The 24,125-nt window shown below is 40.0% G+C and overlaps 1 protein-coding gene across 3 annotated transcripts in view; it reads right to left on the bottom strand.

The window, feature by feature from the left end:
* The window catches only part of LOC117397308 (sorting nexin-19-like), a 40,265-nt gene extending 16,777 nt beyond the window's left edge, over positions 1–23,488 (bottom strand). Inside the window, exons 1-9 of one of the 3 annotated variants that reach the window (XM_059010079.1) lie at positions 23,086–23,488; positions 20,754–22,470; positions 20,121–20,259; positions 19,935–20,035; positions 19,570–19,689; positions 19,160–19,290; positions 18,583–18,676; positions 18,310–18,469; positions 14,689–14,818 (exon numbers count right to left, since the gene is read on the bottom strand). In XM_059010079.1, coding sequence (XP_058866062.1) covers positions 14,689–14,818; positions 18,310–18,469; positions 18,583–18,676; positions 19,160–19,290; positions 19,570–19,689; positions 19,935–20,035; positions 20,121–20,259; positions 20,754–22,451 — 2,573 coding nt within the window. In that variant the 5' untranslated portion in view covers positions 22,452–22,470; positions 23,086–23,488. The remainder of the gene's footprint in view (positions 1–14,688; positions 14,819–18,309; positions 18,470–18,582; positions 18,677–19,159; positions 19,291–19,569; positions 19,690–19,934; positions 20,036–20,120; positions 20,260–20,753; positions 22,471–23,085) is intronic. The other 2 variants (XM_034913188.2, XM_034913187.2) reach the window with 2 other exon arrangements.
* Positions 23,489–24,125: the final 637 nt, after the last annotated feature.

Raw genomic sequence — 24,125 nt, 5'->3', positions numbered from 1 at the left:
AGTTCAGCTCTGATGGGGCTTTTTGGTACATACCAGTAAGGGCTTTTTTTTATGTTCCACATGTTGGTAAAAGATCCTCTTATTGTACTTTCTCGTAAGACAGTTGAAGAGCACTACGGTACTGGACAAAGCACCAACAGCAGAGAAAGATCATCTTCATTTTAAATGTACGTCTTACATGAATACCTGGCACAGAAATACCTGGCACACATAACTATAGCTCTTGCTTACTGTCTGTGTCCTGACTGGCTCCCCTCTGCTCGAGGGTAGACCAGTTTTATTTCTTAGGGTGTACTGGCATCTTGTGGAAATTAAATGTAATTACAGACTTCACTTAGGTGCAGATTTCACCTTGTTTTATGGGATAAGTGGTTTTATTTCAAGGGGGCTGTCCCAAATTTAACTAAGCTTAAGCAGGTCAAAAGTGACTCTCGATCCCATATATAAGTTTTATCATCAAACACATGGATCCACGCGCTGTACTTGGAATGTTATAATTATACCAAGTCAAGAAGTGTCAGCTGCTTTGTTTCCGGAACGCTCTTAGCGTAGATACGAGCAATGCCCTACACCTTGCGCTGTGGCAAATAAGAAATCATGTGGCATGACAAGTTGCTAATCCATGGGTGTGGGCTTCCACTATTAAAGGAAAGTTTCCTACCATCATCACATGCCATTATGCACATATACTTCCACTAAAAGATTTACTAGTTTCACATGCTATCAGTAACCCTATAGATCTGAATATATACCAAAGGTTTGATTGTAATGCTTGTTAAAAAATAATAATACAATCCCCTCCTGTTTGTTGGCATCTCGCTGCTATCCAACTACCAGGAACCATTAAACACCCTTCAACTTGTAACCTGATTCGTTTCCATTTTCCATTGTCCTTGGAAGAAGCTATAACAATTCAAATATTTACTCAAAAACTCCAACATATTAACGTATGTTTCATGCAAAATTATTTTTAAACTTTTAATTTGTATCCAGTTAGTGCCAAATCAATACAATGCATGCTTTCACAGAATACAGTAGAGCTTAGCAGCATTTGTTAGGGAGCAGCAGTCTAAAAAAAGGGCCCAAAAGAGGCTCTTCATTGGCCAACTCTTGCATGATTAAGGAACAAAGAAAATAAAGGGATGTTTTTGAGTTCTGCACCCTAGCACGACTGGTAAGCTCTCATATAAACTGTGAAATAAATGCATCAGCCAGTATAGATTAAAATTCAGGCTTCATTCATTCATTTATATGTTTATGTTTTTGCATTAATACATTGTTGTTAAGACTTCATGCATGGCAGAATCGATTTCCTTTAAGGCACTCTGTCCAAGACAAAGGACATTGGGATGTATAATGTTGTGCCTTCACGGTGTTTTAAAATAAAGTACTTACCAGAAATAAAAATGGAACCAAGCAATAAGGGTGGAACCAAAAAGTTTACAGAAGTTAAAAGGCAAATGTGTTCCGAGTTTGGATAAGAAAGCATTCTGCAGAAGACCCAGTTCAATTTCAGCCAAATCAAGCTCTCATAGAGCTTTTGGCAGAGCAGTAACAATACTGCAGAACCCTCAGGTCAATATATCCAGACATGGTACACCAATGCTGTTATAAAGTCAATAGGCTTCTTTACAACAATGCACAAACATGCAATTTAGGCCAATAGACAAGTGTACATTTTCTTTGGGGGGAAAAAAGAGCAGCCATAAGTGACCCACTTACTCTACTTCTGAATAAAACTGAAAAACCATTAGGTTAATGTGGCAATTTTCATTAGGGAAACATGTTTACACAGAAAACCCAAACCTTAGCTCAGCCGCCCCCACCCCCCTGTTCTGTAACGTTCTGTATTTACAATGGCACTCTCGTGACATTAGAAGCTATGGGAGCACCTGGCATCCCTTCCAGTCTATGTGTGGGGTGGTTAAATTAGATGATACCTTCGGGGACTGAAGCAGAAACTGCAGTGTGTGTATTCTGGCAGCGTAACAGTACATTTCCACCCTGCGCCCTCTTACACTCTCTCTCTCTCTCTCTCTCAAAGATGGGTTAACCAAAGTCAGCCCCAGAAAAGTGCTAAATCTTTTACAATAACAACCAAAATGTTTTCTTCGCTATTAAGGGACTGTTTGTTTTGCACTTAAGCAGTCTGAGTATAACCATGGAGTGTTTATTTAAAACAATTAAGAGGGTAGGCCTCTGACCACACAAGGCTGCTTATAATTGTGGCCTTGTCGCCTTTCTAGCACAATTTGTTAAAGTATAGGGTTTCAACCTGACCTCCTCTACATATCTGCCTATAAAGCAATGAGAATCAGCTTTCAGATGCATAAGTATGATTTAGTCCAATCGTGCTACAGTTCTATTCTCTTCTCTAAAAATGAAGGAGCTATAATTTTATTATAAAGGCTTATTGGGCTAATCAATCCCAGGAGAGTAGAGGATAAGACAAGGTGACAGGTACTCTGAACCCATACACAATCATGCATGCTGAAAAGGCTGTGCATAGTTAACATATACAAAGTTTAAACTAAGACTTAGAGAACAGAAACAGATGCATGGTTTAAAAAAACTTTTCACTGCTTTTTTTCCTTTTTCCAAGGCTTCACAATAAACAAGGACAGATAAAATGAGTCTTGCATGCACAAAGCAGACAGATGACTGTAAACGCAAAATGTTTTTGGGCATCTGGCAGCTGGTTTTGCCAAGGTCTGGACGAATCTACTGCAAGCGAGATTTTGTGATTTGGCTCAAGCAAGAGGTAATGTAGACATGTGTGGGCCTCAGAGCAACAGATGTCAAGCACATGTAACTCATTTGTAAAGATTTCTATGCATACAAGCCAGAAAGGCCGCAGTCAGCCTCCCAGCTTTTTTTTGTTGTTGTGCTAATCAGGGGCCAGAAGTATAAGACGTGGATTCCATTCTTGGCAGAGCACCAAGAATCTTTTTGCGAAGTACTGATAAGTCACTATACGCAGCAAACACCGTCTCGTTGGCCCGGCTCCGTCCAACGTGATGCATCTGTGGACACTACGCGCCGCTTCTTTCAGCTGAACAATTCCATTTTCGGTCAGACAGTATCGCCGGGTTCCTGTCTCAACTAATATGACCCTGGAGATTTACGGAAGCTCTCGGTCAGCGCTGAACTATGCCTGCCGTTTCGGAGGGGGAAGGATCTTCTAAGCCGGAGATCGAGGTACAGGACGAAAGCGATACGAGTGGTGTTAAAGTGAAGGGCTGGGGCTTATTAACCGGTGACATGATGTCATTTAAAGCTTATGGTTATCACATATTGTGCTAATATTACACACAGGATCGTGTTGCTGGTCATGCATTTGAGGGATCTAACAATATCCACACAGGTCCCTCTACTCTGAGGCTAGCGGACGGGTAGGGTGATGACTGGGGAGTTCACGTTGCCTGCTGCATGTTCTTCCTGCTATATAAAGAGGCTGGCAAAGGTAGATGCTTCGCAGAACTGAATGCAAGGGTCCTTTGACCATGAATAAGGGGGGTTTATTTCCTTTCCTGGACTTCCTCCCCAAAAAGTTTAGATGACAAACAGGTGCCATAACAACCAGTACTACTTATCAATTTACCCTGAACCAAAATATGTTTTTTCATGCACACATGTACAGGTATAAACATTTACATATATATTTTTGGCAATTTTACTGCAATCAAAGAGACAACCTGTACTGTACGTTGTCTCTTTCGGTTGCAATAAAATTGCCAGATGAAATGGTTTATGAGATACTAGCCATAGTAGGCGAGGCGGAGAATTTGCAAAGCTCCTCATACGAAAAAACGATCTTTATACAGCAAACTGGTTCTGATCAGAATTAAGAAGAGGAAGAAGAGGAAGAAGAAGAAGAAGAAGAATCTTCTACCGACCTACCTACCCAACATTTGAAACCTGATGCTGGAAACCTTTTTAAGGAGGGCCTTACATTCAAAATGCAGGTAGCAAGACAAATCCTGGACTGAATATATATATATTTATTTATTTTACAATCATATACAATCCAGGGCTGTACACTTAAGTTGGGTTTCGATGTTCTTTTGGTCAAGTTTGGAAATAAACAATTGTGGTCAACTCGCAAGGTTATAAAGATAGCAAAACTCACCACAGCAAAATTACAAAAAACTACTCTTACTGTAATTATGGAAGTTTTGGCAATGTAAAAAAAATCTCTAGCACGCAAACACAGACTTTGCATGTACTTTTTCTTTCTTTTTATTTGTATTTGGTTTATTTAATAAAACGGCCTGTTGAAGACATAAAATAAATGACTACTCGGTGCCTTCTTGTTAAGTGTGCAAGCAGACTCAAATAAACTGAATAATAAATTGAAACCTTCGCAGCAGGTTAAAAAAGAAAAGCACTGGTCTTTGTTCATAAACACTTACACTTTAAAGCCTGCCCTCAGCCCCTGGCCCTGCTGGCTTCCACCTCTATGCAGATATATACTGTGGCCAGAACTCATTTCTGTAAGGGAATGCATCTTTACATTTAGAAAACACACAGCCCCATTATGCAGCTTTTCCACTGTATTTTAGGACCAGTAATTCAGCTTGGTTATAAGGGAACTCCCTCTGTCTGACATAACGAAAGCCATAAAGAGAAGAAACTGTATCAAGTCTAGAAGGTTCGCTTGTATTCATTTAGAGTGCATCTACACTGCTTGGCCACTTTATTAGGATCTCCAATAGGGTTAGCACTGGCGTGAAATTGAGATGCAGACTAGGCTGATTATGTTATCCTTACTGCCCTTCAAGGCAGCCCTAGTTTAAAATGCAATCGCCTACAAAGCGTTCAGGCTTTTAAATATTGCATTGCCTGAGACAGAGACAGTAGTTCGTCTTATAAGGTACTGCTGGCTCTACCCTGTCTATTTTAATTTAAACAAGCAAACTGTTTTCATTGAGACTGAAATTGTATCAAGGACTGGGTCCCTGAGTAGAAATGAACTCTGGGGGTCTGGGGAATGGAGACGAGATTCCTGCTGACAGTTTTGAAATGCTGGCCTGTCTTTTACTTGATCAACCTGTCATCGGTGTCTGCAGTTAGCTTTATTGTTTATAAACACATTATTACCATCTATATAAAACTATTCCACCACCACGACAGGTGCAGCGTCCAGTGCACAGTGCTGGCTGACAGGCGCCAAAGTAGCTTCAGAATAGAATCAATGGGAAAATGGGCTTTAGCAGTAAGAATGTTAGGCTGTGTCGTGTCTCTGCACTCAGGAATAACTATCCCAAAGAAACCGCTGAAGTAAAACAGCAACACTACCTAGCAGTAAGGCATGCAAACTGAGAACGTCCATTAACCTACAGTAGTACTAATCCAGATATACACTGAATGGCCAATCTGCCCTTTACTCTGTAATGGAGACCTGCATTACTCACAACCCTGCCTATAAATCAAGGATGATGGGAAAGTCAAAATGGAAATCAAAATGCATGACGGAACCTTTCATCAGGCGTTGCTCTAAATCACTGTGGGTAAACCTGTGCCAGGGCTACACGTGTATATTTAGTTACGAAGTTCATTTACCTTAAAGTATTTCAAAAGGTCAGACGCAGACTTTATTTACTAAATAGAATGAATACAAATATAAAAGCGCTTGTCCAGATCACTGTGGTCTCCGCCTTGGTACGCCTGTACGATGGTGTGCTGGCTATGGGTTGCAACACCCTTTAGTACCTACTGCACCCACTGTCCTTCCAGGGCTTGGCATGCTGTTTAGTGAGTGTTGACAGGGTTCAGCCATTACATGAAATTGCTAAAAACAATAATTAACCATTGCCGGTTTTACTGTGCTTAATTAGTAGCCATATTTAACTCTTTTTCTTCTGATATAACTATGCCTAATTAAGAACATAGCTACAGTGCAAGGGTGCCATGCTGCCTTGAATTAAGCTAATGCTTAATAAGTATGCATCAGTTTATTTCATTGCTGAACTCCAAAACTGGTGCTGCAGGACTAAATAGCGTGCAGTCCCCGTGCCAAGCCCTGACCTTGTTTTGTCATCAGCTTGCCAGCGGGAAGGTTAAACATGAGCATGTTTTTTTTCAAGGTAAGACGAGCTCTTGGTAGTAACCCGTGGAGACTTTGGGGTTTTAAGAACAAGTGCTTTTCACCACTTGTGTTAAATCACTGCACTTTGCATGAGAAGGTCGCCGCCAATAATTCTAAGTATCCTACAGTGCAAAGCCAAAATACCAGTCTGATGCAGTCTTTAGACCCTATTTATGAGCGCATGATTGAGGCCAAATATGTACTCTAGCACAGACCTTTTTAGGCTCTCGCTTCGCAAAGCTGCCCAAGCTCCGCGCTGATCTGTTCATCTTTCACTATGTGCCTTGGGAACCTGTTGCCTTGACCCACTTTTTCAATGCTATTTTTTCATTTGTTCGCTATTCCACTTCCAGTAAGAATCACAAACAAGATAATGTTTTTTATAGAAACATTCCTTCCATGCAGCTGATCGACTGTGTTTAATTCAACAGACACATAATAATAAAAGACGGACTCAACGCATGAACTGCTGTAACACCAAATAAACTGTTCACAATGGAATTTATACAGCATACAAAAAGATACTGCTATTTGAAATCTGTTGATTATCCAATAGAATATAGGCACGAGATCAAGACACTAGAGTGAAAAATATAGTGTCTGATGAACTACAGACATGGCATCCAGCAGTTATGTTGTCTAGCCAATCCAATGCCACATTTCTACCTGCACCACTAAACCAGTAAAACTCAATACTATCTTCTTCCAATATCAAAGTGGGGCAGCTGCTGGCTCCATCTGCAGTATTCAAATCAAGCCTGCAACCTGGCATTACACTTAAGTAAAATATACAGGACAACTTCTGAATAAATCCCAGTTCTTATTAGCTTTCCACCACTTCAGTTTCAGGTTTAACCTACTGCACAGCTCTGGCAAATAGTTTTGCATCACCTAGAAACTTTAGGATTTCTTTTTTATTATTATTTAACATCATGTAATCAAAGAAACCACAAAATATATCTCAAAAGTCAGACCTTAATAACATTTTCAAAAATTAGGGTTACAACATTTTCATACGTGATCCAACACTTATCATGTTTAAAAAGGATGATATAATCGTACGCCCCTGTATAATGCATCCAATTCAGAAGCCTTGGAGCCCGTTTAGAAATGTCTCTACCTAACGCCTTACGCAGGTGCCTAAGCTTCACTGACCTTGTAAAAGTCTAACAGCAGTATACTCAGAGAGAGCTCATATAACTAGAAATAATGGTGTGGAAAACTGCATTTTACTTGCTAGTCCAACAGCTCAGAATCTTTTTTATTGCTTGCACCAAATCAGATGAACGTGTGCTGGAATGGGCGTTTGCTCAAGACGCCAAACATCTTCGTATTTCTGTACTCGTCTGAAAACAATTCATTTTTATTGTGCCCACAATTGCAGCACTCCTTTGTCTAATAAATACAATGTTACAACCCTAATGTTATGAACTGAAGTTCAGTTCCACCAAGCTGCGCCAAGTGTTTCAGAAAACACGCTAAATGTTCCACGCTGTCTACGCAAGTCTGTGCCATGCCCACTTCTATAATACCCACCACTGTTTTAAGCCACTGCCAAATCAAGGAATGGCCAGACTGGAACTTAGCCAACTGGCAGAGCACATCTGTCCAGCTGTCCAGATTGCTGCTTTTAAAGGATTTTTCCGACTCCACATGGAAAAAAAGCTGCTTGTTGTTATTACATTGCTGCATGCCTCCATAAACAGGACAGTTTGTTCCTATTTTACAAACATAGCTCTCAGAAACATCCCCCCACCACCATATTGGCACACAACACAAACCTACGGCTTGCTTTTTTGGTTGGGATATATTTTTGATTACCATATTGTGTTCTGTAGATGAATCCTTGAAACAGTTTTGAATAACGGTTAATAAAATTAAGCTAATCTGACCGTTCTGTCTGATGTAGCCCCTAGCGCCAGTACCATTTCTAATGTGTCTCTCGTTCTGCAGTTTTCATTTGAAATCCATGTCGTTCACAGTAAAAAGTCTAGGAAATAACTAACAAGCAGACCTCACTTCCACGTAGGTCCTCAACAATTAAGTTATTTCTGTGCCAAAACTCAGCCAAGGGGGTCTACAGCGTTCAGAACCCCAGATTTAAGTGCAGTGTCAGGATTGCAGATCAAAGGCTCTAATTTGCTAAAAACAGAAAAAGGCTTGAAGAGTTCCTGGCTATGAAACATCTGTCTGCTGACACTGCCCAGATACTGCTGCGTAACACGACAAGGGAAACGCAGAACGAAATGATTTTGTAAAAGTGCTCACCCCAGAAAGAAAACATACACATTAAATGTCTTTGTAAATGGTTGCAGTGTGGTCTGCATGTATTAATTGAGTTAATTAATTAATTGAGTTTTCAAACTTTTAATTTCATATAACATATTGTTTGAATTTTTTTTTTACTGGACATACATGCCAACATTTAATATGTTATCTATGCAATTATTAGTGCTATTAACTAATATTAGTTATTAAAATTATATAAGAGACGTGCTAAGATAGGAAACACAGCACAGTACAGCCCAGTGGTGGAAATGGTTCAATATGTCAGTTATTCCGTATCAGAAAGCTCTGTGTATAGACATATATAAAGATTTTCTATGTAAATGGACGGTTATGTTTCTTCCTTTATACAACTGAAATGAAAAAAAGCATTACTATAGACATATGTGTCAGTGAACTCCCAGGCATTGGAAAGGAGGCTGTCAAAGAACAGTCATTGAGAATCCCCGATTTAAGCCATTGACTCTGACCTCAAAGAGGCTCGCTGTAAACCTTCATGCAAGGTTCAATTTGTTGAACAGACAAGCCTTATTATTTAAAAAAAAAAAAAAAAAAAACGTTTACAGGGTGACTCTGGAAAATGCTGTGCTGTTGATTGAAAGCAGCATTGCTCCCCTGTCTAACCTCACTATACACGGTGTAAGTCATTCATTCTGGTCATCAGGCTCCCTGGCTGACAGAATCTTGTGCACAACTCATGCTCTGCAGAAAACCAACAGGGCAGACTGCATAACAAAATTAACCACGAACATATTCCACTATACATTTGTGCTGCATAATATCTATCGAAACGGATAAGTCTGGTTTGTGAACAGCAGGGGTTGTCGTCTTGCTGAGTCTTAGGGGTGATCTTTGGGGCAAGGAACTGCAAAAGCAGCCCATATTATAGTGCATTACATTACATTACACGCTGCTTTTATTAATGCGTTTTTCTGTGATTTTATTCTTGTCCCTTGACATTTCTGGGTCGAGATCGTTTTGAATCGTAAATAGAAAACGTATGTTTACAGCCTATAAACTGAAAGAATGTCTTGGTTCTTAGAACAGAAATCTAATGAAAAAAAAGTGTTCTCCTGGATAAATGCCTAGCCAATAAAAATAATAATGCAAAAACAGAAAATAAACATACAGCATCTGTGGTATGTGCGCAAAACAATGATGGACCCAAAAATCACAAAATCCGAACACATTGCGCTTGCTGAAAAACTATACAATTGAATTGAAATCCCTTGTCCTCTGCAGTTTCATCAAGTTAACTCAAGTGTAGTATTTTGCACAGAAAATATAAAAGCATCTAAATAATTTACTTGACAGAAGTAGGTCAATGGCTCCCTGTTGTGTGATACTACAATAAAGCTGTAAACCACACTGGCACGTCCCTCGATCAAAATGATGGAGCGCCAAAGACTTTGAAAACTCTCAACGGGACCTTATGACTAAGTGAATAAGCAATGCTCTTTGGAAAGGCCTATAAACTGTGGTTAGGGCTGTTAATGCAAGTTCACAAAAAATGTAACCAGTGAATAATTTTTTTTTTTAAAACTGATAAAAACAAAGTGTTGACGATGAGGAAAAGCAGACCGATCTGCAGGTACAGGGCCTGGTTCGTTGGGGCGAGTCTGCAAGTATATTCACTGGGTGGTGGTTACTTTTGAATGCATGCTTCTCTCATAATCTTTAAACATTCATGTCACAAGAGATCTGCTAATACTAGAAGTGTAACACTGAAGTCACGATACCTACAACAATACAGGACAGTCCTGATGGACAACAATAAAGGGACTTTCTGGGTAAAAGAGAGAGTGGTGGGGCATGTATTCAATCGAGGGTCAAATCTGTATTGATCATATAATAGCCATTTAGTGGATGGGTGTTACTACTGTATGTAGTACTTTAAAAATTGTGGCTGATCTGATAGGGATTTACTTGAAAAAAAATCACACTGTTTTTTTTTTTTATTATCAGTTAAACTATTAAAATTCCATTAGCAACTCCTTCACTGCACTTATGTGCTTGAAATGGACACAGTAATCTACTCTGCGTGTACAATTAGGAACACATCTTCCCTGTCTAAAGCACTTCAAATGCACATTTTATCATGAACTGGACTACTTTTAGCCCCTCAAATAAAATCAAAAACAGCAGAAAAAAAAAAAAAAAAAAACTACTAAATTTTTACGATCGTCTAACAGCAAAAGATGCCAGAACTTCTTAGTTTAATTGTAATCAGAAAAATTGCCATATTAAGTCTGCATTTGATATAGAATATCTGATGTAGACAAAGCAATTCAAGGGTGGCTTAGGTATTTAAGTGCTTTATACTGTAGCTCAACTCAGAAACTACAGTAATGTATCTGGGAATCACTTTTGGAATCTGAAGTTAACTGCCTGGCGTTGATCTTAAAACAGCTTAACTCTTGTAAAAATACAATGGGCCCTGGTTTGTCGGATTTACTGGTGTAATTAGCACCACTGTGCAACGCACCTCTGGTTTAATTAAAACAGCAGTGCTGGGGTTTAGTGCCATTTTTGTTTTTTTTAATTCCATTTCCTGACATTATTAAATGCTACTCAGTAAACCCTAACTGTAATAAAAAATAAATTTTAAAAAAAATTATCAAATTCTACTCATTATTTGAGTAGGGCAGACAGTAAAATGCCCAGCTTTTCTAAGCAACAAATGAAAAGACAAAGTTTTTAAAACACGGCAAAAGTACATTTATTTACACAGTTTTTGATACTATGTACTTGATGAAAAAAAGTCCTGCTATGCTGTGGCAGCCAACGGAGAACCACACCTTCTAAATAAACAGGACAGCACAGCTGTCAGTGGTTATAAACATTCTCCCTTGCAGAGTGACGGAGGCCACACACTGTGTGTTCTAAACACTTCACTAGATGCAAGACATAAGGTACTACACTGACCTGTGCTTTTTGCTAAACAGGCTGCAATATAAAATGATTTGAGAACACAGGGCACCACTGTTACTGTATAGTGCTAAAACAAATATATACAGGCTTTTTCAGAACTATTGGGACAGCCCGCTGGGTTGCCATGTGGTTTCCCGTTTAACCAAACTCCGCGGTAACTCTGACTAGATACTCGTCCACAAATACATGCCAATGCTTTTAATGATCATGCTGTCTCACAAGAGCAACTGCACCCTGAATTGTTATCCATTTTCAAGGAACGATGAATAAACAGGGTGGGGTATTTATTGCCCCTTTAACCCCAAAGTAGATCCCTGTTGACCAAACTTCTTCCTGAATAGAAACTTGTCTCTTCCAACAATAGGCAACAGATTTGAATTAGCAACACGTCCCACAAGCGCAGCCCAAACGTTACCCATTTTACTACCAATCCAGAATTGAAAATTAGTTTCTGCAATAGTGACTGTCAAGATGGGTTTAACATTCAATGTGATACTCAGAGCACCACTCGTTTGAGAGCAGAGTTCTAAACCTAAATGGCTAAGGAGGTAGAACCATTAGCAGATCCCAGAAGTTCAACCAACAGCACTTTTTTGTCTGAGCTTGGCTTCGATCTAGTCACAAGACCAGGCACACTGAGCGAATAAAACATAAGCACCCAATACAACAGTCGTCATGGATAAAAATGTGCATCATTACCTTTTTTTTTTTTTTGCTGCTCTTAATACGGATATCTGGTGTTTTTCATCGTTCAGCTTTGGATAGGTATACGTTTTATTTCTTCTGAGCCAGGAGTCTGTCAATGTCTCAGCCCTACTCACGTCATACTTTTCCTTTTAAAATAATTGTCACTTCATTTCGGTAGCTGGTTCCCAGTTTCTCTTCAAACAAACTGACAGTGTGGAGTATAAACACACATACCTCAGTGCTTCCAGTTCCGTAGCTCAATTTTTTGACTTTTTTTAAAGCAGAGCCATTTCAAGGTAATAGCTCTGGCCTTGCTACTGAGTTGCAGTCCTTTTTGCAATCGGCACTATGAAGGGCAGCCATACACTGTGTCTCAGGTTATGTTAGAATCTAGACTAAGCACTGCAAAAAAAGCCTACTTAACGAGGATGGAAAAAAACTAGCAACTGGGGGAAAAAGACTGGAAAAGAAGTCCACATTCTTTCCAAAAACAGTACCAGAGCAGGCAGCTCAAAATACCCTTTGTTACATACTTTTGACATCAACCTGCCCAGAGGGGCTGGCATTAAGGTAACATATTTGAGTTTGGTGATGGGCCTTCAGCAATTTTTGACACCTTGCAGCAAAGAGTGGACAGTCCTAAAAGTGTGTCGTCAACATGTGTCATTGTGCAAATCCTATTACACTGGTGCACTTGTGTGCTGTGCACCACGTACTGTAGAGATATATATATATATAACTGCAGGAAATTAGAAAGCCATTAGCCTGTCAACTAGAAAGGAAGTTTAACTGCCTGGCAGTGCGCGTGCTCCAGGTCTGCACCTGCAGCAGTCTAATGCTTTGAGTGGGTGCCGGTGTCAAGCTGACCAACGTCTTGACAAACACACACATTAAAGCTTGTTACAGTACACCTGCCTAGTAATGTTACCCAGACTGACACATTCTGAAAGGTGCAATGCATCACTGAACAAGTGACAGAGGAAAGCAACACACGCTGACAAGAATGATGGGACTTGGAAAAATGACTTTTCCGCTGGTTGGTAATTTAGCAAGCAAGCAAGCAAGCAAGCATGCAAGCAAGCAAGCATGTAAGCAAGCAAGCAAGCAAGCATGCAGTACTTTGAACCTTTTAAATGATATTGATCATGAATATATTTTCTTGTCTATAAATATATTTTCTCATTTATGTACATTTTTATTTGATGTAAAGCACTGTGAAGTGTGCTATATAAATATTGATTGATTGATTGACAGTATCTTGCTAGTAAAAGTAAGGATTACTTCAAATGGACTCCAAAGTCCAATGTGGAGTAGTGGTTAGGGCTCTGGACTCTTGACCGGAGGGTTGTGGGTTCAATCCCCAGTGGGGGACACTGCTGTTGTACCCTTGAGCAAGGTACTTTACCTAGATTGCTCCAGTAAAAACCCAACTGTATAAATGGGTAATTGTATGTAAAAATAATGTGATATCTGTATAATGTGAAATAATGTATAATGTGATATCTTGTAACAATTGTAAGTCGCCCTGGATAAAGGCGTCTGCTAAGAAATAAATAATAATAATAATAATAATAATATAAACAAGACCCTGATATTGATGTGATACAGCCATCTGAAATGTCTTTGTTTAAGATGCCTTGTATCAGATGAACATTACATCACATAACATTGGCTATGGTGTATAATTATGCTTTGCTCACTGTATTACACAAAATATAGCACAAGGTGCTGTGTTAGATGAAAGCTGATTTTCACCCATTTGTAGTCTGGACAGCCTCATGCAGTGGTGACCAGCTTACACTCTACAACACCCACACAATATCCATGTTTGAAAAAGGGATTTTATTAACTCAACCGTGACTGATTAATAAAGCAATTGCGTTTAAATATGAATAGATTGGACTTCATGCTGGATCGTATCGAGTTTCAGGTATGAGAAACAAATACTTGCTAAGGCTTAATGCTGGCTGAATTCTTGTTATGTGTTACAGATCAAAAGCCTGTTTATTTCAGTTAATGGCTCTCATTTGGGTAGTTAAATAGTACAGTATATAATTTTTCCTAATGCTTAGTACTGACAAATAAAGAAAATCTCAAAAGGGCAATAAACCACATTTATTGAGTCTATATATAAAAACATAGTAAAAACGAGGCACCGGTTCTCAACTAACGAGTAAAGAGACATTACTGGACTCATAGTTTTGCAGAACAAATTGCTCTGATCGTAACTTCAAGTTCCAAAGCATTGAAAAAGCCTGAAGGGTAATTACTTTTCACTCTGTGAGGTAAAAAAAAAATATATATCAGGCATGGAAATTGGAAACCAAAATATTTGACTTGGCCTGTTTGGTTAAATTAGCAGACCATCACATACTGTTGTAGACTGCTTAAGCTTTGTACAAACATGGGTACTTAATCCAACATCGTGTATCTTGCATATCAGTAAGCAAGAGCCAAAAGCGTATTTTCTGCTCCTTATGGACCCCGAGTCGTTCCTGGCACAACAGAAATACCAAAAAAAAAAAAAACTAAACAGTTCACTAGCCTATAGTTACTGTTACACAGCGCTCCCTAGTTTCCACTACCTACAGTATACACGTTTCAGTAATAACAACATTACACTGATACACTTTAACCAGCCACATAAGCCTGAATGCTATGTCTCCGTGAGGTTTGGAGCTCAGTACAAAGCCTACCTCTCAATGAGTGTCCCAAAGAGCAGTCGAATGGTCTTCTGAATGTTCTCGGTGCACAGCCAGCTCCACTGATCCTTCATCAGCAGGCAGAGCAGGTTCAGGGCTACGTCTGCTAACTCAGTTTCAGCAGCTGCATTAACAAAATAAGGGGAAATGCATGCAGCATTAGGGATGTGCTGCAGCAAACTAAAGCTTGGAGCTTGGCTGCAGTTACAGTATCTGGCCAGCAAGTGACGCTGTGCTAAATTCAAATTTACATCGCACCCCTTAAAAAGCAGACATTGAAAACATATTGAACCATGTGTCTACTTGATTAAAGAGCCTCTTTGGTTACGCTGTACATATGATTTAACATTATATAAAGTTAAAATACTTTCATTCTTTAAACTTTTTAAAAGCACTTGGTGCTGGATTTTTTTTTTTTTGTGTGAATAAATACTAGATTAAGGAGCATATTTGGTTACGTTATGCATATAATTTAATATGGTTTAAACTAAAATACTTTTATTATTGAAGTTGTTTTAAAAGCAAAGTGTGCTGAATGTGTTGAGTGAATAAATATCTTCACCGCCCCAGGTATTCTAACCATAGCTCTGGTTTAGAGCTGCGTCCCCAGAGAATTTCTGGCTTTCAGACACTGACATCATTCTGAAAGAAATTCTGAGAATACCAAAAAGAAAAAAAAATCTCTTAACTAAACCCTCCCAGTTATAAAACCACTCACTCTGAATAACAATCGTGTCAGATGACGCAACCGTATTTTTTCTTTGCATTCTAAAAAATCTGCTTGGATTTTTTCATAGACGGTTCCATTACCTAGCCCCTTGTGTAACAGTGCTGATGCAACGTCTCAGAAATACTAAAACACATTTCGTCAATTCAATGACAAATGCATTTCAACGAAAAGCCTTTCTCAATACCTTCAATTGAATTTGTCACTGAATTTTCAAAGTTTCTTTTAGTATATCTAAATTTGCCATGACATGCCACAGTCATGGGTGAAATGCCCACCTTCTCAGTTTACTGCAGCACAGTATGGTAAAAGCACACCAAAGCTTAGTAAAGCACAGAGAAGTACATGAAGATGAACACTTCTCCTTATAGAATTGATTTTACTGCTAACTTATAAGGCGCTCCACGGTCTGGCTCATCATTATCTAAAAGAGCTCTGGTCCCCATATGCACCTATCAGCCGATTCTGCCCGTCTTGCTACTCCACAGACTAAGACACAGAGAAAAGGTGAAACAGCTTTCATCTAGAACGCACCATGGCTGTGTAATAGATTGCCAGCTGACACCACAGAAGCAGAGTCACTTCATGTTAGGTCGAGGTTAAAAACTCATTTTCTTAGATTAGCTTTTGAATCCTGATTTTATGGATTAATCTATTAATATTGTAATCTTACTCCTCTCTTTTTATGAATTGTATGTTTCACTGTATTTTTTGTTGCTTTTAATTATTGAGTTGTTCCTTGGTAACTGTTATGTTACTCTCAATCTTACAATGTATTCTGTACTCTGAGTTCAATTTGACTGTATTCTTATTGTGGATTTTATTGTATTGTAAAGCGCTTTGGGACACTTTGTGCGAAAGGCACTATATAAATAAATAAACTTTAAACTTTACAGTGCAGTGTTTAACTTCTAATAATTGCTGCACCCCAAGAGCTGGTGGGCCAGTTAGAATTCGATGTGTAACATGTGTTCTCCATCGTTTTTCACAGAAATGTTGGGACAGGCAAATAACACAAAGCTAGACCTGAAACGGCCAAACACAGAACATTCAGGGACTCCAACAGCAGTGGAGAGGGCTGTTCCAGCACCTTTAACAACAATGATAAGGGGTTGGTAAAAAGGGAATTGGAGACGTCCAGAAATGCACCTTTTTTTTTTTTTTTTTTGGAGATTCAGTAAAATTTCCATAACACAGGTCTTTGTGTCGTTTTTTTTTTTGTTTGTTTTTTTTAAGTACATTTTATAATTTTCATTTTGAAAAATGCGATTTGGATCTATATTTAGAAATGCTTAAAGTAACTGGTACCAAAAAATAAAATGTGTGACAGTAGACTGTATTGTACGTTAATGTTAAATAAATAAATCATTCTTTGAGTATTTAATCTAACACTGCCATCTTGTGTCGTTACAGAATGCTGCAGGTTTCCTTGGCCTATGTGTATTTGAAAATGTAGGAAGAAGTAATTGAATCCCAGTGCTTACATCAGCTTACAATCCATCTTAACAACTTGCACTGTACATTATCTCTAAAGCTAGGGGACTTTCCTTGTGTGTTTCTCTACAGAAGCGGAGCAAAGCCAGAGCCATTATAGCACAGACATGTGTTACAACCATACCTTTAATTACTTAACTGAAGCAGTTCCACTTGTGCCAGGTATGACTCTGTGAATTACGTCATTGATAGCCTGGTGTAGAATGATCCTCGAGGATCGGAGTTGTGCAGCCCTAGTCTAAAGCTCTGTAAGGCAGCACTGGTTAATCAGGTAGACCGATGACTCATTACAATGAACTTTTAAAGCGTTTTTTTTTTTTAATGAAAATACATATGTATGCCATAAACGGAACGCATGTTTATCTATTTTCATGTTTTATAATAGTTTAATAGCTAATGTATTTCAAACCAATCCGAATGTCTGTGATGTTTCTTGAGTTCTTTGAAGACACATTGGAATGGCCCAATGCTGCTAGATGAAAAGGAGCATGCCTACACTGTGTGACAAGAACATTTCAATGGGGAGGGTCTTCTGATAAAGAGTTCACATGAGGTTGAAGAATGCAGACACCAAGAAACTACGTTTAAAATGGAACATTCCAGCTTCAATCACAAATCAGAAGACACGTAACCCAGTTTACACGTAACCTAGTTTACAGATAAGGAGGCTAGACCGGATAACCAGTCATGTTACGAAAACTTTACAATGAACAGATCCCATCAATGTCAGCTCATAGGCAACAGATGGGGGGTTCTTACACTGTACTGGAACACAGAGAAACACTGCAGGATTAAGAATGTTTGGTATGAATCCTAAAAAAACACAGGCCTCTAAACAAGCTCCACGAAAACATGCCCTCTCGAAAAGCTAATTAATGTCAAGAGGAAGGGCAAGTCAGAGGAGAGTGTATCTGTGTAACATGTAGGAGCAATCGACTGTTTCTAATCAGAACGCTCCCTAATGAGTTCCCCATTTTCTGCCAAGACGTGTTTTCTTTTGTTCACATTATCAAAACAGTCTTGGGCCAAACTTCGGATTCCCTTCTGTGTTAAAACGCAGAACTCTCGCTGCCAAGTTTTATGTCAGCGATTCCACAGTCCAGAGAAGTGGTTCCCTTGGCCTAAACAGCTGTGTGTTCACCCCCCTGTGAACATAAGACTATTGGGTATTAATCTCTTCCAAGCTAATTACACTTTTGCATTTCACAATAATCATTTGCATCCTTTCTACAAGCTACCGTGTCCTACAAGAATGTTATGGTTTACACTGAATTACAACCAGCAGGCCTAGTTGTTGGTCTAGTTTGTTCACAGTGCTCTGAATCTCCTAATGCATACAACTGCCTGAGTGCTATGCAGTTACCTGCAGGAATGCGAGTGTTTGTGACCCTAACCTGCACTTCTGCTTTGCTCCTCAGGCTGCTGTGGTTCCCTGTCTTCACCGCCACTCAAGTGAGTCTTTCCATCCCGCTCCACTTGTGTTCCCATCTCCAGCAACCGCTCCTGCTCCTGAATGAAATCCGCCACTCCAGCCAGGGAAAGGCCATCAAAGACCTGGAAAAAGCCAAGGAATAGGGAAGAATGAGTTTCCCCTAAAGAGGCACAGCAGGATGGTAGAGTGGACATAAAACAGAATCGGTACTGGGCTGAGAGCGTGTAACACTTACAGTACTGCCCTCCCCAAAACAGTACAGCACTTTAGGCTGTAATTCAGATTCATTGAAAACGGGGGTGATTTTACTGGAGAATCTAAGCCTGGATCTGAAAGACAGAAACGAGATAACATTAGCAATTAATGAGCTGACAAAGAGGTGCAGTGGCATACTTTTTAAAAGCTGCAGTGTCCCGAAGCGGTTTTAAACTTTAGCGAAGAAGTGCTCTCGTATAGGTTTCCATGGACTTCAGGTTTGGGGTTGACGAAGGAAACAGAGGGCTAAGTTACGTTTTGTTTATATCTTGATTTGTAGACAGCACGTCTTCAAAAGGCTGACCCCCCCAAACTATCTATCCGAAATGGTCAGATTTCACATTTAGCTGTTCAATGCAACATAGGCTGAAACGTGCTTTCTGAAACAACTGCCAAAACCTGGCTAGAAGATTTCTGTTTAGTCTATGGAGGTAATCAAAATAACATGATCAACTTCGACTGTTAACATTTCACATTTGCATTAGTCACATGGGGTCAGTATGTACTGTTCCTGTATACTGTATACCAGCATGTGGAAATTCCTGGTCTGCTCTTACTTGTTCTTCTTGCAGTCTGGCACGGGTTTAGACTCCCCTGTTTCATTCTCTGCAATGTCCTCTGTGGGGCTCTGAGGCTCTGATCTGGGGAAGGCTGTCTTCAGAGTGTCCACTATAGCGTTCACCACAATCTGCACACCGGTTGGTAGAAAAATTCAAGTGACTCAATTCTTAACTTGTTTAGTTGTTTGTTACTCTTAAAGAAGTAGCTTGTATATATTTGCTGTGTAGATCTGTATATAAGTTCTGATATATTATCTTTCACAAGTCAAAGCATAGCTTTGATAAGAGCCGAACTAACACACACACACACATCATAGGTATATACAGTATATATATTAGAGGGATGCATTACCGATGCATATTCTAATCTTCAATTACTTTAAAGGAAGGTTTATTGAAAGACTGACCTTGTCAATCCGAGACACAATAAACGGCTTCTTTACAAAAGCAATCCTTGCATCTGTATTGAGAGCCAAAAACTCCTGCATCTCCTCACTATTTGCCGTTTCAGGAATTGCACACAGTTGCTGAAATAAAAAAGAAAGAAAAATGGACACTTAAACATGATCTGCCCTTTACGTCTGTGATTTACACAGTATTAAAAAACAAAATCAAAGATGATTAACTCCTTGCGACTCTCACAGTACAGTGTACTATACAAAAGAAAATGGGTTCTGTAGGACCCTGGGAACTCAAGAGGCTAAGAGAGCATGTATAGTAGTTCTAGACTATCTCTGTTTCAGCTGAATTCGCCCACTGTTTGTTTACCGACCTTGAGAAACGATTCCAACAAGCCTTTTCTAGCCTCCACTTTGTCACTGTCCATATTACCAAAAGGGAGGTCTGGGAAAATCTTCTTTGGTCCTTTTACATCTAAGGGATAATGACAAGGTAAGGATAAAAGGTTTTCACGTATCAGCCAAAAACCAGGCAAACATATATCAGGACTGCTGTTTACTTTTAATAAGCTTGCGCAGTTCAGTTTTCTCCTCCATCCTAGTCTGCAGATTGAGAAACTCGCTGTAGCGACGGTTCACCATGTGGTATGCCACGGGCTGAAGGGTGCCTGGATTCTCTGTATCTACTGCAGTCTCATACTGGTGAAGGAGAGAAACGAGATGAGAAATGAAACATACCACACATAGACCCGCCAAAGCCAACTTGTTTAAAACAGAACAATAATTAATTGAGTGTTCAATAGCATAACTGTATAGAAATATGAAGTCAACTAAGCATTCGTTCATATAAATTAATAAAGAAAGATTTGCCAAATAACCTTAGCTTCTGTTAGTACTTCTATATATCTTTTCATTTTTTGTTGTGCATGCAAAAATAAAAGCCAAGTTCAAACTCAATCCAGCAGTAAAAGTTACCAGGACACACACGTTTATCTATAGCATTGTATTTGAAATATTTAGCATCTGCTGTAAAAGAAAAACTCAAAACATTCTCTGAACATTGAAAAAGGGAGCAGTATCAATGTTAATAAAGTGAATAAAGTGCTTTCTTTTCAAGCTATTGGTTAGCACTCTTTTAAGAAATGCAACATGGTGAAGCTTACATACTGAAAACGTTTTAAATACCAACCCACCTTGACAGTGTACAACGTGTAAGGATGGGAGCCGGTGCCTCTGTGCTCTTTGGCCGTGATGGTTCCAGTAATGCGCAAGTTCTGGATGATAACGGGACCATCCGGGCTGCTGAGCGGCTCAAAGCTGAAGGTTGAAAGATTAACTATTCCTGTAGAGGAGGAGGAAGTCAGCATGGGAACTGCCAAGGACAGTTCCTGGGGACTACTACTGCCGGCATGTTCGGAGGCCAAAGCCTCCTTGCCTTGGAAGAAAGGCTGCCTTGAAGGAATCCGGTCAGGTTCTTCACAAAGGAAGTTCCCTAGACCTGCGATGCTGGTCGGACTTTCTTCTTTTGCACCTGAAAGATCGGCTTCGTTTTTAACATGTACTTCCAGGTTCTGATCCACTGGCAACCGAATGCTCTCTTCCAAACTTGTGTGGTCACTTCTCACTGCTTCTTCAAGATCTGGGGCGCTGCTAAATTCCGTAGGAGTAACACAGTCTCTAAGTCTGTCAGATTGTAGAGTTTCTTCTGTAAGCACCAAACACTCTAAGCTTTTCCTGAAATCTGCCATAGGGGATTCAAGGTCAGAATCGTCACAAGGATAGAAAGGGTTAAAAGCATCTGGTCTCAAGTAGTCGGTGACAATCTTGCCACCGGTAAAAACCTCAATGTCTTGTTTGGATTTCTCTTCGTCTTTCTCCTGCTGAGGGCAAGCTTCTGCGTGATCAATAAGATCACAGCTGGAATAATCTAAGCTTTTAGGAGTGGGTGCTTCACTTGTCGGTGTTTCCAAATAGATCTTCAGTGGTAAGGAACTCGGAATTTCTAGCTGTGGTTCCTGTGGAGGTGGTGGTGGTGGAGGAAGTGGAGATGGCGATGGTGTTGGCTTAACTTTTATGACTGACTTTGTTAAGACATCCACTATCATTGCATTGAGCCAAGCCGGATCTGACACCTTTGTGATGAGCGGCAGCAGAACATTACAGGTTATGAGCTCCCCAACCACATACCTCCCTGTTCTGGTTTCCAAGTGCGGGGCCGGTGCAAAAGCATGCAACAGCAGATCTACAATTGCTCTTGCGTAGTTCACCTCCATGGCTGAGCTTTTTAATGCTTGATGGGGACTGCTAACTTTAGAGTAGAGCTTCCAAAGGCTTCCTTGGTTGTAACGGTCATCCCCCCCTGGTTGCTTGTCAAGTTCAGCAATGACCTCCTTCACCCTCATGTAGCTTTGCAAGTGGCATCCGAACAAAACCATGCTCTTCTGTGCTAGAGCTTTCCTGTCCACGCTCCTGGCTCTCATCTTCAGCTCTAATGCCATTGACTGCATGGCATTCTGCACTTCAGTCTCAAACTCGGGCTCCCTGCTCACTGTCCGGTACCAGGAAGAAACAAAATCCCTGATAATCTTACTGACTGTGCTCTTGATTTCTTCGTCAAGTTGTGATTCAGATTCCGGTGAAGGGGCGCATCTCTCCAGCTTGATAAACCTCTCCAGATGGACTACACTACTGGTGTCCAAAACTGCCTGGGATCCCAACCAGCCTCCCATCACAATCAGCAGACTGGTGAACATGCAAAGCAACCACACGTTCACCAGCAAGTGGAAGAGGACGATCCAAGCCAGCAAGGCCCCGAGACCCAGCAGCTTCTTCTGTCCAGCAAGCTCTGCCAGAGACCAAGGACTGGAGCGCAGGGCCCCTGGCTGCGACATGGCGATTCTTGTTGCTTAGCTGTGTTGGAAAGTTGGAATCAAACAGTAATAAGTAAAAAAAATCGTAATTCCAATGGGCCGTTTACAAACATGCCTGCTGTCAAAACACCCTTGCTGAAAATAAGACTCAAGCAAAGTGAAGTGGTGGTGGCAAAATCACACACTTGTGATTAGAGCATGCAAACGAGATTCTACCAGACACACACACACGCATATAGACAGACAGACAGCTAAGATAGATAGATACGTGTACAATAGGTTAGATGTATGGAATTATATCGCCTTTAATCGACTGATGTAGACGCCACGCTGGATTTGCCATGCGTGACAAAGAAAATAATTTTAAAAAGATGCACAGAGATCCAACTGATGATGAATTAAGACACTTTACTGTTGGTATATAATATTACCGCTGTTATTATAATCAGCAACGGTGCAGCAATATTTTAAATGGGATTAGCTGTACCCGCTAACCTTCGTTGTGTTTATAAAGTTTTGGTCGAAGGTCTTTACCTTAGCAAAGCCATCTCTGGACACTGACATGAAGGTGTGCCTTTCTGTTTTATTCGCTGGGTTAAACTTTGCACTAAAAAAAATTAAAAATAAACATGCATTGCAGTAGAAACCCGCCTACCTGTAAACAGCAATACAGCATTCGTGCTAAAGTCTGAGCTACACGAAGCAATGTATAGGATACATTTATCAGAGCAGTGTAATGGTAACATAACCTGCATCCCCCGAATCCACCATGTTTGACATCTAGGTTTGTTTACTTCCTATGGAAGGAACTGCAGCGTTTGGGCAAGAAGGTCAATGTTAAAAACTATATCGGCGGTTTCTGCGAATGGGTCCGCCTGCTGGTTTGGAGGTAGATATTGCAGTTTTTAGACGAGTGAATACTTTTTTTTAGTTTCGTTTGTTGTATTTGTTTGCAGCCCATTTATCCTCGTCCAGACGCAACAACGTTGCTTGGCAAACCAATTTCACACACCCACAACCCTCTGTGATAAATCTGCCTCCAACTCCAACTGCCAAATGTGTTTTACTATAGACGAGATATTTACTAACAGCACAACACTGTTATACTGTTCCTGCACAGGTCATGTCTGGCCACAAGAGGGCGACTTTGTAACATTATCGTAAAACGCCTATTGCGCATTGCACTGGAGAAACGATTTGTAAGAAATAATCATAAATAAAAAAAAAAAATACTTTTCATCAGCAAATTAATGATTATGATTTCGTTTCTTAAAGTAACCTGTTGTTTTGTATTCTAGAAATGCAATAGGGTGACCGTAAGGGTGCTTTCAAACTGTCGAAACACGTCCCCGTTAAAAAGGTGTACATTTTGTTTTTAATCTTGTGGGGTGGTTTTTGGTTATTTTTTGTTTGTTTGTTTGTTTGTTTTTTACGAGAAATGAGAAGCATTTGAGAGAAACCACGACCCACCCCCACATCCGGATGTTCTGGGGCCGCGGGTCTTAAACTGCACTGTCAAAAAAAAAAGGTTCCTCCTCTGATTGTAGAAAACCTCGGGCTGACGCCATTTTTGCTGGAACAGTTGGCAAATAAAGACCCAAATTAAACAAAGTGTAGGAGGCTGGACACTCAAGCGAGCGTCCTAACTCTATGCAAAAAACAGCTGGGCTGTTTTGTATCTACGTTTTGTTATCT

Source organism: Acipenser ruthenus, chromosome 40 (assembly GCF_902713425.1).
Source record: "Acipenser ruthenus chromosome 40, fAciRut3.2 maternal haplotype, whole genome shotgun sequence".
NCBI lineage: Eukaryota > Metazoa > Chordata > Actinopteri > Acipenseriformes > Acipenseridae > Acipenser > Acipenser ruthenus.
The sequence above is the reverse complement of the archived record's forward strand: the minus strand, read 5'-3'. Positions and strand labels throughout refer to the sequence as shown.